The 20327-nt window shown below is 36.9% G+C and overlaps 1 protein-coding gene across 1 annotated transcript in view; it reads left to right on the top strand.

The window, feature by feature from the left end:
* The window catches only part of LOC126455676 (ATP-binding cassette sub-family C member 12-like), a 518625-nt gene that overhangs the window by 48910 nt on the left and 449388 nt on the right, over nucleotides 1-20327 (top strand). The window contains exons 5-6 of the mRNA XM_050091443.1: nucleotides 13945-14092; nucleotides 19257-19456. Coding sequence (XP_049947400.1) covers nucleotides 13945-14092; nucleotides 19257-19456 — 348 coding nt within the window. The remainder of the gene's footprint in view (nucleotides 1-13944; nucleotides 14093-19256; nucleotides 19457-20327) is intronic.

The raw sequence follows: 20327 nt of genomic DNA, 5'->3' as shown, positions 1-20327 counted from the left end.
CACATTTCAAGTATTTTCATGAGTATGTGTGTTGATGAGCCCCAATTACCTAAATTGTAAACTTTCATTAATAACTCAAAAATGAAGGATTTTCAGCCATATGTTTATGTTAACTTTTTACTTGTTTAGATGTAAGGAAAATGTCCCAAACTTTGTAAAAGTATGTTTGAAACACCCTGTATAAGAAATATACAAATGTGGTACAAAATTATGGGCAAATACATCACTTTTATTTTATGTAACTTATGGTTTAGCTGAAAATGCTTCACATATACATGTTATTGTGTATTCTGGCGATTTCTTTCAAAGGTTCAGGCTGTGGAACCACACACCAGGCACTTTCCACGGTGTCCATAGTTCCACTTACTCTCAGCCTCAGAAATTTAAGATATACGTAAAACACCCTATATACCTCAACCAATTGAAAATCCAGAATGGAATAAGAACAATATTATGAAAAGTGTAGTTCAATACCTACCCTATAGAGGAGATGATTATTTGAGAGCCAAGCACAACAAAAAGACAGGCACACAGAATTTAAACTTTGGGCCAAAAGACTTTCTTCTAAAGTAGAAAACATTTCACACACACACACACACACACACACACACACACACACACACACACACACACACACACACACACACACGACCTCTGAGACTGGACTGCAGGGCTCAGTGGCTAGAGATGGTCATCACGTGTCTACGAGTGGTATAGATATGTGCAGATGGATATGAGTGTGTGTGCGAGTGTATACCTGTCCTTTTTTCCCCCTAAGATAAGTCTTTCTGCTCCCGGGATTGGAATGACTCCTTACCCTCTCACTTAAAACCCACACCCTTTTGTCTTTCCCTCTCCTTCCCTCTTTCCTGGTGAGGCAACAGTTTGTTGCGAAAGCTTGAATTTTGTGTGTATGTTTGTGTTTGTTTGTGTGTCTATCGACGTGCCAGCACTTTCGTTTGGTAAATCACATCATCTTTGTTTGTATATATATATATATATATATATGTATGTGTGGATGGATATGTGCGTGTGTGCGCGTGTATACCTGTCCTTTTTTCCCCCTAAGGTAAGTCTTTCCGCTCCCGGGATTGGAATGACTCCTTACCCTCTCCCTTAAAACCCACTTCCTTTCGTCTTCCCCTCTCCTTCCCTCTTTCCTGATGAGGCAACAGTCTGTTGCGAAAGCTTGAATTTTGTGTGTGTGTTTGTGTTTGTTTGTGTGTCTGTCGACCTGCCAGCGCTTTTGTTCGGTGGGTCGCCTCATCTTTGTTTTTATATATGATTTTTCCCACGTGGAATGTTTCCTTCCATTATATATATATATATATATAATAGAGGGAAACATTCCACGTAGGAAAAATATATCTAAAAACAAAGACGATGTGACTTACCAAATGAAAGTGCTGGCAGGTCGACAGACACACAAACGAACACAAACATACACACAAAATTCAAGCTTTCACAACAAACTGTTGCCTCATCAGGGAAGAGGGAAGGAGAGGGAAAGACGAAAGGAAGTGGGTTTTAAGGGAGAGGGTAAGGAGTCATTCCAATCCCGGGAGCGGAAAGACTTACCTTAGGGGGAAAAAAGGACGGGTATACACTCGCACACACACACATATCCATACACATATACAGACACAAGCAGACATATTTAAAGACAAAGAGTTTGGGCAGAGATATCAGTCGAGGCGGAAGTGCAGAGGCAAAGATGATGTTGAATGACAGGTGAGGTGTGAGTGGCGGCAACTTGAAATTAGCGGACATTGAGGCCTGGTGGGTAACGGGAAGAGAGGATATATTGAAGAGTAAGTTCCCATCTCCGGAGTTCGGATAGGTTGGTGTTGGTGGGAAGTATCCAGATAACCCGGATGGTGTAACACTGTGTCAAGATGTGCTGGCCGTGCACCAAGGCATGTTTAGCTACAGGGTGATCCTCATTACCAACAAACACTGTCTGCCTGTGTCCATTCATGTGAATGGACAGTTTGTTGCTGGTCATTCCCACATAGAATGCATCACAGTGTAGGCATGTCAGTTGGTAAATCACGTGGGTGCTTTCACACGTGGCTCTGCCTTTGATCGTGTACACCTTCCGGGTTACAGGACTGGAGTAGGTGGTGGTAGGAGGGTGCATGGGACAGGTTTTACACCGGGGGCGGTTACAAGGATAGGAGCCAGAGAGTAGGGAAGGTGGTTTGGGGATTTCATAGGGATGAACTAACAGGTTACGAAGGTTAGGTGGAGGGCGGAAAGACACTCTTGGTGGAGTGGGGAGGATTTCATGAAGGATGGATCTCATTTCAGGGCAGGATTTGAGGAAGTCGTATCCCTGCTGGAGAGCAACATTCTTTCCGAGACTGGACCAGACTCTGAATGTGGCTCTCCAGCAAGGAAACGACTTCCTCAAATCCTGCCCTGAAATGAGATCCATCTTTCATGAAATCCTCCCCACTCCACCAAGAGTGTCTTTCCGCCGTCCACCTAACCTTCGTAACCTGTTAGTTCATCCCTATGAAATTTTTACTGTTGGAAACATTATTAATTTCATCTCAAAATTTATTTACTTTAGCCTGGAAGGTGACTTTTGATGTGTTTTTATGAAGTCAGCACTATAATATAGCAAAATGGTTTTATTTTTAATTTGAATTGAAGGAAATGACTGTATAATTATTAAGCAGACAAAGATTTTGGAATTAATTAAATAAAGTTTTCAACATCACCCAATCTAACTCAACTGATAGAAAAAAAACTGCAGCACCAAGAAGAAGTTGTACAACAGAAACAAAAACTGATAGGCATGTTTCTACATCTGAAAAATGATGTCTATTCAAATTTGCACAAGTCACATAAGAGTGGCTGTAGTAACACCACTATGAGGTTGCAAATCAGGTCTGCTTTAAATACACGCTACAATGGTCATGAGTATTAGTTACCTTTGCGACTGGACGTGGTGAGCTGATGTAGTCAAGAATGTGTTTAAGACAACAGAAATATCATTATCAACATGTCATTGAGTTTGAACGAGGTTGTGCGATAGGGCTATGAGAAGCTGGATATTCCTCATGTGATGCTGCAGAAAGACTTGGCAGGAATGTAGCCACTGTACATGATTGCTGATAGCAGTGTTCACAAGAATGTATGGTCACAAGAAGATCAAGCTCCAGACAGCCGTGTGGCACTACTGGGAGGGAAGACCATTACCTTTGAAGTTTTGTGTGCCATATTGTTCCTGCAGCAGTAATTTGAGCAGCAGTTGGCACCACATGGACATAACATCCTGTCACAAATTGGTTACTTCAAGGACAGCTCTGAGCGAGATGCCCTGTAGCGTGCATTCCACGGACCATAAACCAGCACAGTATGTGACTTCAGTTTTGTCAAGCAAGAGGTTATTGGAGGGCAGGGTGAAGGTCTGTTGTGTTAGCTGATGAAAGCTGGTTCTGCCTTGGTGTCAGTGATGGCCATGTGTTGGCTAGAAGGAGGCCTAAAATGCGCTACAGAGTGTCGACACATTGCCTTGGCCTGCTCGATCACCAGATCTGTTCCAAACAAGAACTTACGGGAACATCATTGGACGACAAGTCCTTCATCATCCGCAACCAGCATTAATTGTCCCTGTACCAACTGACCACGTGCAACAGGCATGGAACTCCATCACAGAAGTTGACATCCAGCACCTGTAAACACAATGGATGTATGTGTGCAAGCTTGCATTCAAAATTCTGGCAGCTACACTGGATATTAATGTTCAGCATTTCACATTTACAATGGCTTACCTTGTGCTTACATTAATTTGTGATCTTACAATGTTAGTTACTTACATAGGTTACCTAGACAAATGTATTCCCAAAATTTCATTACTCTATATTTATTACTTTCTGCATTGTGATTTTTTTCTGTCATTGTATATGCAGGACATTTTTCTCATGAAATTGAACTGATATAGTATTTAACCAACATATGTTCCCATCCTCTGGTATATTAGAGTCCATGAACATACAAAAATTCAGTTATTGCAGTAAACCCTTTACATATCTATGAACTGGAAATAGGAGGAGAAGATTGCTTATTTCTGACACTCTGTAGATAGGATATAATGAAAAGAAAGTGATTTAATAAAGGAAGAATGAGACCACCCTGCTGGAGAGACATCACTTCCTGCCTCATGTGTTTACTAAAATTCAGTTAATTTGCTACCTATTTAATGGGTCACACTTACTCTGACACCCTGCTCTTGCATTTACTTTTGCAATATTGGGTGAAATATTAACCTCTTTTTTTTTTCATTTCAATCACAAACACAGTACCCACCCAATATAATCTTTGAACACACCTCATCTTATGATTACAAGTCCCTGCAACATAACATACACACTGAAAACTGCTCTAGGCACATTTATGTGTAAAACTACTGCACATATATTGCATACCTCACTGTCAACATCTAATAATACAGGGTTGCTATGTTTCAGCACTTTACCTGAAAGTGCATCAGTTAGAGTAGCTTTGTAATACTCTTTACAAAAATGTAATCTGTTTTCTTCTAACACTCACAGTTTTTACGTAATTCCTAAAGTTTCTTTTGTTAAATTTGACTAATGCAATAGATTGTAAATTTGACTTTGAGAAGAGCAATACTACTCAATTTGTTTAGAGGCACACAAATGCATCAAAGTTATTTGAATATAAATTTGAAGTGGAATTTGTATGAGTCAACAGTAATGACATGATCCTAATGTGTTTTTTTTACATATGCAGCTCTCTGACTCTCATAATCAGGAGATGGAACATAACCTCATATCTAAGAGAAGCATACCTATCTTATTTCAGTATAAAGTTAGGGACATCAGGACAAAACTTTTCCTCCATATACTGCTTGTCATACATGCATTGCAGGTTTGGGTAAATGGACACAAAGCAAGCAGAAATCTTTACCATTCAGGATTCCAGTGCCATGGAAAGAAACCATGCAGATGACAGCAATTTTTGTATGATGAAAGCTGTTGCACCGAACAGGAACAGTGTGAAAGGACTTGTTTATCCAAACCTAAAATCAGCTGTAAGATCATACCACATCATCCTATCATTCCTGTACTTGACCCGCCCTCTGCTTTAGTGTCTTCAACATCATCTATTGAAACTTCAGATCCTGATATAACTCCACACCCACAAAAAGGAAAACCAGAGCCACTTACACTAGAAGAACTGAGTGACTTGGTAAGAGATCTGGAGCTTTCAAAAGAACGAACACAAGCTTTGGGGTCTCAATTAAAAGAAAAATATTTGCCTGTCCTGGGCACAACTGCCTATTGATTTCAATCAAGAGAATCAGAACTTCATTAGTATTTCACTTCAAAAGGCCCTCTTGTGTATTGTAAGAATATTGAAGATGTGTTTTGAGATATAGTGTTATGTACAACATGAATGAATGGAGGCTGTTTATAGATTCTAACAAAAAAAGCCTCAAGACCATATTTCTACACATTGGAAATAAGTATGGCTCAGTGGCAGTAGCATGCTCTGTGCACTTAAAAGAAACCTATGAAAATATGAAGATGCTGCTGAAGACATTACACTGTTTGAATGCCAATGGATTATATGTGGAGACCTAAAAGTAAGAGGAGTGCTGCTGGAACAACAGTCAGGCTTTACAGAATAATTTTGTTTCCCATGCCTCTGGGATTGTCATGCTTGTGAATCATGTTGAGTAGAATAGAATGAATTCTGAAGAGAGAAATGTTGTGTGTGAATATCTGGTGAAAAGAGAGAAAATCATCCTGCCACCTCTTCATATTAAACTAGTAATCATGAAACATTTTGTCAAAGCAGTGTATAAAGATGGTGATTATTTTAGGTATGTGAGTTCCAAATTTTCTTTTCTGTCTGAGGCTAATCTTAAAGAAGGAATATTTGTGGGACTTAGCATTAGGAGTTTGATGAAAGATGAAGTATTAGAAAATATGCTACCACAGGAAGAATGTCTGCCTTGGACAGGATTTAAGCACATGGTTGACAATTTCTTGGGGAAAGGAAACATCTAGATTTCAAAGCCATGCTGGAAAATATACTGATGACTCTGAATAATTTAGAATGCAATATGAGCCTTAAAATCTATTTTCTTCACAGCCATCTTGATGTCTTCCCTGACAGTCTTGGAGATGTTAGTGAAGAACATGGAGAAAGGGCTCATCAAGACATGAAAGAAATAGAATCTCAATCTCGTTCTCAAGGCAGGTGGGATGAAGGGCTGATGGCTGAGTACTGTTGGTCTCTAACAAGAGATAATATGGAGCTACAGCATAGAAGAAAATCTCGAAGACAAAGTGTCAATATTAAGAGGAAGTGATACTGAAAAAGGGCAGTGTCTCCATAAGACTTGGAATATGTTGAACTTAAATTGTGATTATAGCAACGAAAATCATCGATTAGCATATTACCCTGTCTCCCACCTTTAAGCTCTCAGGTTTTCAAATCTTGTCCAGTGTAGTCCCCAACAAACAGTTTTTCCTTCCCATCCTGTCTGGTAAGTATCCCCTGACCCATGGTTCTGGATGACAGTTTACAGGTTACTTGTATAGCTGTAAGTGTCTTTATTAATATATTAAAATGTCTTAGCATTGTATGAATATAGCAAATTTTATAGAAGTGTTACAGTTTTCTCATATGTATAGCCAAAATCTGACTCCACATTCTTCGACTGAGGCCAGAAATTAAAAAAAATCACTCTTCAAGTTTAAAAACTTTGACAAAAATTTAATTTTCGAGCCCTGTGTAATTTGAACATATCTACCACTTGTAATCTAATCACAAGCTTCTTAACTTTAGCAACCTTTTTCCTTCCAGTGTACACATTTTTCATCATAACATTGCTTACATTATCTTTTACTAATTGTCTTTCATTTACCACCTGTACACAGTCCATTTCAGTTGTTTTGTGTGGTGTATTCTCCAAAGTAACAATATTTACATTAACATTTTCTTCCCATATGCAAGCTTGCATTGAATCTAATTTAGAAAAAAATTATGACCAAAATCTTCCAAATCTCCTTAATTTCCCTTCTAACACCATCACAATGTTTTGCCATCACATTTAGCTGACTCTCAATAGTTAATTCTTTTCTGAATAAATCAAACCAATAAGATTGAAGTATTTCCTTTCTCATTGTTTCATTTTGAACTTTGTGAGTCATGTCATATAATAACTGAATGTGTGTAATTTCAACCTCATTTGCATTAGATGCAGTTAGCGGTAAATTATTCGCATCATTATTCATCACCAAACTTCTACATTCTTTCTCAAACTGGCACTCATCAAGACTGCCCTTCTACTTTATCAAGAAATGTCATTCAGTAACTGAACACATTCTATTTAAACATCAGTAATTGCATCAGTATTTACAACAATGATTTTCTGAATTACCACCAGTTCTGAATATCAACAGTATTTACTTGCTTTGCATCAGAAACATCATAACAAAATCACGTTTGCACTACTATTGTTAACTCATCCTGATAAGACTTCTATCTCCATACTACATACTTTTTTAAGCTCATCTCCATGGTTTCACAGATTGTGACTCCAAGCAGCTAATGTTGATTCCATATTTACAGTAAAATCATCTATTTTCTTCTCTAAACAAACTTGGATTGAATTTGGGTTATCATTTGTATTCTGCAAACCTGATTTTAAATTATTCAGGTTACCATTAATCTGGTTCATTTTTGCATTCAGTTCATTACTAAATTGGTTTAGGTCATTTTTCATACACATGCTCTCATTCACAAACCTTATTATCTATGACAAGATCCTTGCTTTCCAACCTTTGCTCTAACTTCTCACAATATACACTGTTTTTCATTTTTCTGTCAATAATCAACTGTACACCTAATAAAATCAGTTTTATCTTAAATTGTCCTGATGTTCTTGCTGTTCCTATCAAAAACTATCATCAGCCTTTTATATTTCAACATTTGTCTGCAATGTTGAAATTCAGCCTCCAAGTGGCTCTTTGTTGGCTGCTACACTGTCCAATATGGCACCAGTCTCTTCATCTTGTATTAGTGAAGTCCTTCCAATTTGGCAGCCACCTTGTATTATTTGGCTGCACAGTTATCTTTTCTACTGTTCCTCTGCACCTTTTACTATCTACATTCTCTTTTGTTTTGCTAGTGTCATACAATAAGTTCACTGTCACTGTGACTCCTAGTTCATATCCTCATAGCACTTTTGATCTTAATTTCACTGTCTACAAGTTTATCATTTCTGCCCTGTATCACTGTCTTTAAATGAACAAGTTCATTTCACAATACCCAAGCAGGGAGGTGTCCTCAGCTTTCGGTGACAGTGCTTACCTTTGTTGTCCATTAAAACCCTGGTGTCTTGATGATCAAAGTCTTGTAGAATATCTGTAAACCAATTTCTAGGAATTGTGCAAACAATGTTCACTACTCAAATTTCCAAGTGATCTGGCTTTTTCCCCATGTTTATTACCATTACAAACATTACAATGACCAGATCAAGTTTCACATCATATGTTTCTACACAAGTAGGTGTCTCCACTTCTCCACACACAGATGTGATATTAACAACATAATCACTGCATTAAATCACAATCCTTTTAGACACAGTATTAGCAGAACACAGTGACTGTAAATTCCATAAACAGTGCACACACTCAAGTTTTTGAGACAGTTACCAAGATGAATAAATATCAAGTGAATAAAACACAATGTCAGTCAGAAGTAAACAACATCCATCAATTCAAGAGAATTAACACAGTTATTGTTTGATAAAAGTAAACCAGATAATTCCCAAATGATCATGTATACATAATCAAAATATTTCCATAGATATATTAAATATGAACTTCACGAGCACTGAATACAGACTAGCTACAGTTTCTAGATATCTCAAATAGTTGTTGTGTGAATGCTAGCTGGTCCCTGATCGAAAATTGTGGGTACCGTCCAATTATTTACAGATTGACATTTGAACATCTTGTCATCTCAGAAATTACATAATCATAAAAAAAGGGCTAGGTTATAATTTGCTATTTAGGATGTTCTGTAAGTATTAATAGTAATTTAGTTTATGGAATATATTATGGGTTTAGCAAAATAGAAAAGTTAATGAAACTATTTTATGCATCCTCATTGCAAAAACTCCACTTACAAGTACAAATGCCTTACTGAAAATTATGGGAAAGTATGTAAAAATCACAATTAATGGCCTAATTCATTAATGAAATATGGCACCTTGTGCATAAAAAGCGTTTTGACAGAAGTATGATGGCATAGGTTAGAATCTAACAAGTACATCAGTGAAATCTGCAATGGAAAGTGTATCTGGCACAAACTTTCGTGATTTCCTGACTGTAATGGTAATTATATTGTAAGTTAGTTGGTTTTGTATAAATCAAAATACTTTACTGGAAAATCAGGATGCCAGTCTTTCTAATGGGTGATGTCAGCATGATCAGTTGTACCAATTAGCTCCATAGAAATTTTCTCTTGCATGTTGGATTGACAAGTTTTTCAACTATCCATATTTTGTAATTAACAAGGTTTTCATGAAAATTACTTACACTGTGAGAATAAGCATATTAAAAATAAGACACTGTAGCATACTATTATAACTCAGTACTGTCTTATTTCATAATGCTATGGGGTAAAGCAGCTTAGGCCAATATGTATTTGTTTTACAGAAGTGGGCAATAAGAGTGTTGTATTCCTCTTACAACAGATCAGAATGTTTGGGTTGAAGGATATAAATTTTAGATACCTCTTTTATATTTATATGTTAGAAATGGATCTGGACTATTCCCATATATAGATATCAGATGTGGCCTGTGTAAAGTAAATGCTTTGTTTGAGTTGTTAGCTATTACTGTGGTAATATACAGGAAGGAGCAGTAGCTTTATTCAAAACAGCTGTTTTCTAATATCTACACTATAATGAATGATGTTTGCTTTAATAAAGTTACATTTATTAATTATACTTCAGTTATAACTGAGTGCAGAATTTGCAGAATAATAATAATACTTAAAGGGTTTGGGTGCATCACCTGCAGAAATGCAAATTGATTATATTAATAGACTGTACATTTATTTTCACAAGAAAAGTGTTTTTGAGGATGATTATTAAACTAAGTCACTCTTTTCAAATTACTGTTACAAAATTTTTCACATATTTCCATCTCTAGGCTCACTAATAAAATAATAAATCAATAATGTCCTCATTGTCAGTAACAGTTGGTCAGGGTTTTTTTCACAGTTTTTAATCATTATTACTAAGAAACAAATGAAACATTTATGGGCAGACTATGATGGGAATGCATTGGTGCATTTCATTACCAGGCAGTGCATATGGCATGCTGGTGATTAGGACTTATGAAACTGTGAATTTGTGACAATAGCACATTGCTGGGCAGTGAGGTTATGGGTGGTGATGACAATGTGTTTGCCAGTGTAAGCAGAATCGAGATAAAATCTTGACCAACATCTGAGCTCAAAAATGAAATATTGAGCGACATCTGAGCTCTCCTCAAAGTTAGCATCAAAGTCTCTACTCTGAGGTCTAATATTGCACCCTGTACTGTGGAGTCTCGAAGTCATCTACAGCACACAGACAATCTGTCTTCTGACATCCTACAAATATTGCTCTGGGCATGTCCATGCATCCAATTTGCCTGCTCATTCTTTTCTTCTTGTCAATCAAATGATTTTCTGACAACTTTCATGGTTGTCTTTTCCACTCTCATTCTGATGGCAAAAAAGACCATATAGTTGCCAACAAATTTTATTTTATTTAGGCAATATTCTTTTGTCATAGCAAGCTGTTCATTTTCTGCTACCTGTCATCCTGTGGACACATTCTTGTATCATCTTTAGCTTTGAAAAGTGCCTTTATTTCTGCACCAGCTTAATGATACTGTTGCAGTGGTGATCCAATTCCTGGGTGGGCATATAAACTCTTAAAACTTGCTTCATACAGATGGCAGACATTCAGATCCAGCTCATACCATGCTTCACAGTCAGTATCAGGGGCATGCAAAGAGTGCAAATGTTGCACAAAGAAGAGCACTGCTTGTAATACATTTCCACATTGAGCCAAGCCGTAATCAGGGAGAGTAAACAGTGGTGTGTGGCACCACCCAATATGTCACTTACGTCATTCTGTGAGCCTTGCAAAACAGAGCCATAACATGTGATATCTGAGCTTACCTGCTCCATGGCATCCAAACACTGATGGAAGGTGTGAACTTGAGATGGACTGACAATAACTGAGACGTTATGGGAGGAACAAGTCTGTTGAGTCTTGTTGATAATGAAGGCAAATGACTGTGTCGCCAACCACAATGATGTTACATCCAACTTTTTTCAGAAGCCTCAGTCTCAGTGTCTAGCTATCCTGTTTGCATCTCTGATTCAAATGGAATGACAGTCTCATGAATTAAAGGATAACCTGGTTCACGAATTGTGACGTGCCATCTCCTGCTGAGACAGAGTGGAACTTAGCTGCTGCAAGCTGCCACTGCTGTTTGGTCACCACCGTGACTGATAGAAGATGTGGACAAGCCTAGGCCTTCTCCTAGTGAAGAGCCATAACAAGTGACTTTATTTATTTATTTATTTATCTCTTGTTCCGGTGATCCATGTTGTGACACTATCACAGGATATGGAACGTGTCAATTTTACAAGCTTTTGGCCAGAATTTATGGTAATACGTAAAACAAAACAAAACCAGTAAACAGTAAATTAGGTCCCACTACAAAAAATACATTTTAGAGATAGATAAAGATTACAAAATAATAAGTGTTACAGAGAAATAAATATTGCAAAATATATGTTTACAATAAAAATATTCGGTATTACAAATACAAATTTGGGCATACATTTGCAATTTACAATACAAGAAATGTTAAACACTGTAGTTCAGGAACTCTTCTATTGTATAAAATGATCCTTGCAATAGGAACTGCCTTAAGGTTTTTTTAAACAAGAGATGATACGAACTACTGTCTTCAATTTGTTTTGCGAGTCACCTGATTACCATCTTGCTGGCTGTGTGGGATACTGCCTCCCTGGCTGTATGCTTTGTTGCTCATTTGGGTTCTGGGCTTCCACCATGACACCCACTGACCATGATCAGCTGTTGCAGCTGCTGTACCACATGTCTGTCTTTGAAAGCTCTGAGGTGGGCCACACTATATGCTGGTGAGCTGTGGCAGGCCTTCGGCTACAGACTCCTGATATGGCTACCCGCATGACATGCTGTTGTGCCCTGACATACACCACAGCCTCAGCTGACAAAGTGCTGCATCCACATTCCTTGTTGTACTTGAGTATGCAATACAGCATGCCTTTTGCTGTACCAGAGCATATATCCCCTACTGTAAAATCACAAGCAATAAATGCATTTACAGACAATGATATTTCACTTGTGCTTTAGGCCATGTGACAACCACCCACATCAGCTACTAAGCTCAGCCTCTTGTTCCTGTAACATCACCATCTCACCTACTCAGCCTCCATGGCCACTAAAAATTGTGACCCAATGGGTGACCACTACAATGCATATACATCATCTGAGCCTCTGCCCATCAGACATATAATAGGATGTTGGGAGGGGTGGGGGTGGAGGGAGGACACTCTGCAGGTGAGACACAAATGTACTGTGCCCCTCTTGTGTTTTGTGGCAGTTGGCACCTCATCTGTCTCATTTACAGAATGGGCTTTTGGCACGTACCTGTCTGTGTCCTTTCAGCAGGTGCTCTGTAGGTCTTATACACTGACTAATCTCATCCATTACCTGAAGATAGCTGCTCATACCATTTCTCATAAAACATTACAGCACATAAATATACAATCAAAGAGCATAGATTAATTTGTTGTTAGTATACCTTACAGATATAGCCTGTAGTGGCTGCTTCTACTCATTAATGTATAACTTGATTTTATACTATATGTTGTGTGAATGAATGAACTGATAGCACACCAGAATAAAAAGAAACTTTGGCTCTTAAAATTAATTTTGAAATGGGGAGCCACAGACACTTTTGAAATGGAAGCTGAGATGAAAGTAGACAATAGAAAACTATGTGAAGTTCTAGCAAAATGTAATATCAGTCACTGAACAGTGGAAGTGTTGAATTGTTAACAGGCTTTGTCAAGCTACAGTGCCAACTCGAAAAACACACACCACATACACACGTGTTGCTACATTGGTGCTGGCTAGATGTGCAGTGCTGGGATTGCATTACAGCCAGTGGAGGGTTTTAAGGTGGGGGTTGTGTTGAGTGGGTTTAGTAGGGGAGAGAGAGGCAGGAGACAGGAAAAGGGGTTTGTGGTGAGTAGGTAGTGGCTTGGAGGGAGGCAGCAGGTTTGCTGGCTAGGAATCTAGGAGGGAGAGGTGGCAGACACATGGGCTAGGCATGTGATACATGGGAATGTGGTGCATAGTGACATGAAGACATGGATTGGGAGGGTGTGACAGGACAGAGGAAGGGGGTCTGTCATGGTGGGAGTGTGGGACAGTGGGTTAATGGGGACTGAGGCAAGAGGGTTACAGGAGCAAAGAGTGTGTTGCAAGAATGAACTCCCACCTGTGTACTTCAGAAAAGCAGGTTTCTTACATTGTGTCAGAACTTTCCTTACTATAAAATGTAATATCACATGTGCTACTAAATACTAGTGTGCTGCCACTGAAAATATCTTAGGTGATGATTGAAATACTGTAGAAAAAGCACTGTTAACATTCTGAACATATATGAGGTGATTTTGCTATTCACCATAGCTTCCTGAGGCAGCTTGCATTGACGACTCACTGTCTGCATAAAATATTCACAATGAATGACAGTTGATGCAGAGCCACCACTGTCTAAGTTACATGACTTAGAATACATTCTCAATTATAATATTTTTTCATTTACATTGCAGGTTTTATGACCTTAATTGGAATGCTGTCGTTAACAGAGGCATTGAAAACTACTCCATGGTATATGTAATATGGAAGTTTATTCAAACCAGAGCACTGGTGGCCATGTTCCTTTTTCTTGTTGGAACTTCTATCCATATTAGTGGCTTGGTAAGTAGCAGCATCCCTAACAATGTTTTAGAATTGCTGTTATTTTTGGAAATATATGTGTAGTTGTATTTATATTATTTGAAGTTGAAGAGTGCCCCCTCCTTACCAATTATTGAAGCAGAAACACGTAGAGCAAGGCTGATAGACACAAAATCAAGCAGCATTGACATCAAGGAAAAATTCAGTGACTGTTGAGTACTTCCTATTTGTATCAATTCAGTAATCCCCCATTGTGTTCAGTGTTTGCAAAGAGTGCATGAATAATGATTTGTGTCAGATGCACAATATAATATTAAAATTAAAATTAATTTTACTAACTTAGAATTGAACTCACATTTTGAATCTCTATTTTCAGTATGGCAACCTTTGTTAAAGTAAATTAATGTAATTAATGACTTAACGTAAAGTGGAGATGTTGAGTCACAGACAGGCACAATGTAAAGTCTGCTAGGATTTAATCTTCTGGCCGAAACACCTTCTTGTGAAATAGAAAAAACACACACATTCACACAAGCACAACTCACACACACACGATCACCATCTCCAGCTTCTGTGGCTGTATTGTTATTCCATTCTCGATTTACCACTGGTTAATTAATGACTTATTATTTTGACCATATTATGTTGAAATATGTTGTCATACGATAATACAATTAAGAAAGAAAACGAACATGCATTTTTCCATTTTAATATAGGATTTTATAAGTTCATATTTCCTGCATGTATCAAAGGAAAATACAATCAAGTAAGTTAGTAAATTATGACAGATAGTTTCTGGTAAATACTTACTTCAAGAGATCAAATGCGCAGTATTGCCAAGAGGCACACATAAAAGTAAAAGGGATTGACTACCTAGATTTTTAATCTTTGTCTACCATTGTCCTCATTACAGATGGCTCCTTCTTATCCTGGGGTCTGAGTGAACTGCAGTATCTTTTTAACCTCCTCCAGCTATCACCATCTGTCTCTCCTTCCTAGTGAAGGAAATTTAGCTCTGAAAGCTAGATAGTGTGTTTCTTTTACCTTTATATGTGTCTGTCAGCAGTACTATACTTTCCTCCTCCTGAAGGCCAGCAATGGTCAGTTATGCTCACTCATGTTATTTCCTGCCTTTACCAATTACAATTTATTCTACCTCAGCAAAGACAAGGGTAAACCACTGTTGTATTACAATCTATTTTGTTTAAGAGCAAATGTGTTCTAGCATTTCTGTAATCTTTTTTGTTATTAACTGTGGATAGTGTTCTCTGAGATGCATTACCTTATGTCACTGGATGCTTGATGTTTACTTCCTTTCTCTTATTCTCTTTTCCATAATTTCTCTCTCCTTTCCCATTTCTGTTAATCATATTATTGGTATCTGTCCTGGTCTGTTGTTTACTTTGCCTCTGTATAATTTGTATAATTTCTTCCTATGAAAATCATTTATATGTTATTTACAATATTTCTAACTGCACAATAGCAACAGGATTAGCACACCTGACACTTTTTTTCTGTTATAGCTGCAAAATTATTAATTTGTGTAACTGATGTCACTAACACACGAAGGTGCAGTGGCACTCAGTTTGAAGGTAGCCAGTTCAAATACTGGTGGTGGAAGAAATTATCACAGCATTGAGTCTCCCCCTCTGTCTTCCCTTTATTGTCTTCGATAACACAAACACAACACTAATATTATCAGTTTCTCTGTGTGCTCCAGAACTGTTTGTTTAATTAATGAAAAGGATGCTCCAGTTACTCTGTAGAATTCTGTGGACCAAACGAAGTTCAAAAGGGTAACAGCAGCATCCTTTACATTAATTAACAACACTATAACTTCATAAAATCTCATAACAGTCCCCTCATTCATTACAGTTGAGACACAAATCTCACGGTCTGCAGAGGGACTGCACCACTGTGCATGCTGAATGCTAAACCTTTCCAATTAGGTGGCTGAATGTGCCCCTTCAGGTTTCCCAGTCAGCAGTGTCATAATATTATTTCTTTATTGTTGAGAGACTCATTTGATATATTCAAAAACAATGCAAATGACTTAGTGAATAGTGGTCATGTTTTACTAAAATTATCATCAATGAAATATTTTTTTTATAATGTTAGGCAAGACAAGAACGCGTAAGCCATATACAAAAAGCTATTTCCTTTTGATTTCACCTTTGGTCATTGCAATATTTTGCTGATCTACAGTCATACCTGACCTACTAATAGAAACCCACTGATGTAGTCCTTCACATGCAAATCATTACAAGGGAACTTAATGTGTGATATTTTATGTGCAGCTATCTGCTGTAAGAATGTCTCCACTTTTGAAATTGTGTTTCAAGAGAGAGCAATTCCCTTACTCTATCATGTTCATCATTACACAAATCAAAAAATAAATTACAAATGGCAGATACATTCCATGTTGTGGAACATACTGCACTAGTGTTTTGTCTGCTACACGCATAACCATGATACCAACAATGTAGGAAAAGACAGATTGCTACTTACTGTAAAGTAATTCATGAATGGTGTGTGTTTCTTTTTTGCTGATGAAGGCTGTGGGTGACAGCTTTATAGAAGTGTCTTTTAATTGTGCCTGTTTACAACTTAATGTGTGTTCTTAATGGTTAGTAGCAATCTGTCTTTTCCTACATTGTTGATATTCCTACCTGGAGTTTCTATTGTTTAAACATGATAACAGGTTTTGTAAGATGACAGCAATCAATGTTGCTATTTTTAACAACAGTAAAAATCTAGTCATGATCAAATCAAAGAAATGTAAATAGTTATTACTGATCATCAAAGCATATTCCCTTAAGAGAAACTGCTATTCATTTTACTATACTTAGCTTCAGTTATTTAGTTATACTACTCTGGTCTCTGAGATAAAAAGCTGAAGAACTGACAGCTTATCTTGCACATGTGTGTACAAACTACATATGAAAATTTAAATCCTACAAGTTAGTTAGAAAATGTGACAGTTTTGCCTACACACAGATATTTGTGTAAAACTGCATTAAAGTGCTGATTTTTTTTTTTAAATAAGTAAAAGAATTGGACTTTCATATGTCTAATTATATGCCTAAATAGTGTAAATTAGCCCTCAAAACAGTTCAAAAACAATCGCTTCTGATTTATTTTGCTTAGAATAATCTGTCTTTGTCAGAAGCAGCCAGTTTACATTAATTTTTTATCAAAATGTAATTACTTGCAAATAATCTGATACTTGTTCCTCAATTTCTTTCAGTAAAGCTTTTGAATACTCAAATATTCATTTAATTGCAACTATTCAAAATGAATACTCAAATTATGTGATGATGTACTTGTACGTCCTTCTTTTGTAGTCATCTGAAGATGAATGGTGACATAACACGATTATGTATTCAGTTTTTAAATTACTGAAAGGTTTTTGTGTTATTATTTTCTATGTATCATGGTCCTCTGCATAGTAGTAGGTAATGACTGGGCACCAGTATTAAAGACCTGTGGGATGCAAATAAACAAAATGCAACTGCAGCCTACATGGAGCGTATTCCAGTGAAGGATGCACTGTAAACAAAATTTAAAATCCAACAGTTGGCAGGACGCAATATTGTGTGTAAAAATGTGCAAACCACTTGTGAAAACTAACCTGTACTTAATTTTATGAGGCAAAATTCTGAGTACAGCAGGTAGACACATAAAACTACACAAAACTAGTCCTGCCTTCAGAACTGTCACCTCTTTGCTTGGGACAGAAAGACGATACTCTCATCATAGGAGGAGAGGGACCCTGTCCTTACAATATATTAGTCCTTCTCATCCTATGAACTGAGTGACCTGTCCCTCCTTTAGAGCCTTCCACAGTTTACCTTCTTTCTTGTCTGAGCAATGAGATAATATTTTGAAAGCAAGGATAGTTGTGTGTGTTATTATGTGTGTTTATCAGAAGTACTCAGAATTTCATCCTCTGAAGATAATTTTACAACTTTTAGATCTTCATTAAACATTCATAACAGGACAATACAATTGCAATGTTTATTTCAGAGAACATCAGGGTACAGAGTTATTGTACTTGATTTGGCAAGTGTTTGAATGGGTTTAAAACTTCCAAATTACCCCATACACATCAGAAAAAAAATATTTAGAAATGACTTCTGAGAATAGTGTTATTAAATTGATGGTGAGTTGCTTTAGCTCTGTTTTGTACTAGTAAATGGAAAAATGTAACTTTTCCTAATGCATGGGATACCTGCGTATGCCCCTATTGCTGGTCTCCACAATTTTGAAAGTGGGTATTATTTAGCCATTTTATCTGCATTGGTGGAACTATTAAAGCTATTTTATTCTCCTGAAGTAACGCTCAGTTCCTTGCAAAAGAGGTTTTCCATGCAAAAGGTGGTCCTAATATTATTATCATATAGTTATACTCATCATGCATTCAAGTATTTAAGTGCAACATCAAAAGGTGAAGAAATTATTGTGTGTGGGAAATTCAGATCATAATCCGATTACTGATTTCCAAAGGATTCCAGTCAGCAGTATGGTGTTGTTTAATTTCAGTTTCATCTCATAGTCTCGTGATCTGAATGATACGTCAAATTTCCTTTTGGTAAAATACTATTACTTGTGATGTTGTAAAATGCACAAGGCAAAATAAAAATTGCATTTGTTCTCTTGATCAAAGACATAAAATAGAAATAATTAATATTAAAGTACTTGTCATTGTGCAGTTTACACAATGTTTTCATAACAATACATTTAAGCAAATGTGAATAGGGTTTGAATTTGTAATGAGAATAACTACTACATTTCCTTTCATGTACAAAAAAATTATACATATTTTCTCCCTCCAAATTTTACATTTCTCACAAAAATAAGTTGTACTAACTGGAATGAGATGATGTTTCTGCTGTTGAATCTAATTCAGCCAGAAGAATATATTCATTAGTACCGTACTATCAATGGGGATCTGTTGTTTTCAAATTACAACAAAATACAATTTTGCTTCTTAAAAATGTAGCTCATCATTCTATGTTTAGTTATCTAGCAGGATTGTTAAATTTTGTCCATGTAATCTGTGATAAAAACTCACTTCTCCTGTATAGATAAAATATTCTTATATCTTATATATTTCTCTCATATATCTCTTATATCATTGTTTGTTCTACAGAAATTATATTCTAGTATATATTTTTTCCCATAGGTCTCTTTCTTGATAACATCAACTGGCAAGAATAACATTCCAGAGAAGACCACTACAAAATCACCCATAAATGAGCTGATGGCAGATGAGTCAGCTACCCTTCAGTCTTCTTCAGCTAATATTTATGCTGCTTTTGGTTATGCTTTAGCTGAGTTTTTCTCATCAATATTTATCTCATGGAGCTGGAGCATGAATTACAGGTCTGTTCTTTATCTCAATGTGAAGCAAATAGTAGATGGACCATATCAGAAGGATGTAGATATTTTTATATGTTACAGTATTAAACAAGAATAAGTAATATCTATGCAGTGTGTCTCTTACAAGCAAGAAAGTTAATTTTTCCCCATCAATGGGAAAGGATGGAGGGGAGAATCAGTCATGGTGAATGTAACATGAGCTAAGAAACTTAACTCAGTGGCTACTGGCCCTTTTGCATGGGTAGATCATGCCCAGAATGAACGAATGTTGAGGTTGTATTGAGAATCAAGGTATAGTGAACAATCAAGTAACACTGAGCCAAAATTCTTATGTGTTCTAGGAGGCTTACAGGGACAAAGGCATGCCCATAAGATGTGTTTCTGGGCAATATAAAATATTCAAAGATAGTTGATAGATATCAACAACTAACTATGTGCTTGACATGATAAATGTCACCAACAATGAAATTTCAGATGACAAACAGTATAATCTTTTCTGTATTGCAGAAGGCAGGCAGAAAAAGAAATAATGTAATATACTGTTGAGCAGAATCAAGCCCACTTATGATGGTGTAACACCCCAGAAGATGTGTAACTGAAGAGACAAAAACAATAAATTGTGTTTTGCTTCTCAACCTAAAGATGCCACATGGGAGACAAAAATAATTAATTGTGTTTTGCTTCTCAACCTAAAGACACCACATGGAGCCGCAGACAGGCAGAATGAACAGATTGTTACATATAAGCTTTCAGTCAAAGCCTTCTCCAGAAAAGAAAAATGTACACACATTCCCATAAGCAAGCACATCACACACACACACACACACACACACACACACACACACACACACACACACACAAACACACATGACTG

This window comes from Schistocerca serialis, chromosome 2 (assembly GCF_023864345.2).
Source record: "Schistocerca serialis cubense isolate TAMUIC-IGC-003099 chromosome 2, iqSchSeri2.2, whole genome shotgun sequence".
Taxonomy (NCBI): Eukaryota; Metazoa; Arthropoda; class Insecta; order Orthoptera; family Acrididae; genus Schistocerca; species Schistocerca serialis.
The sequence above is the reverse complement of the archived record's forward strand: the minus strand, read 5'-3'. Positions and strand labels throughout refer to the sequence as shown.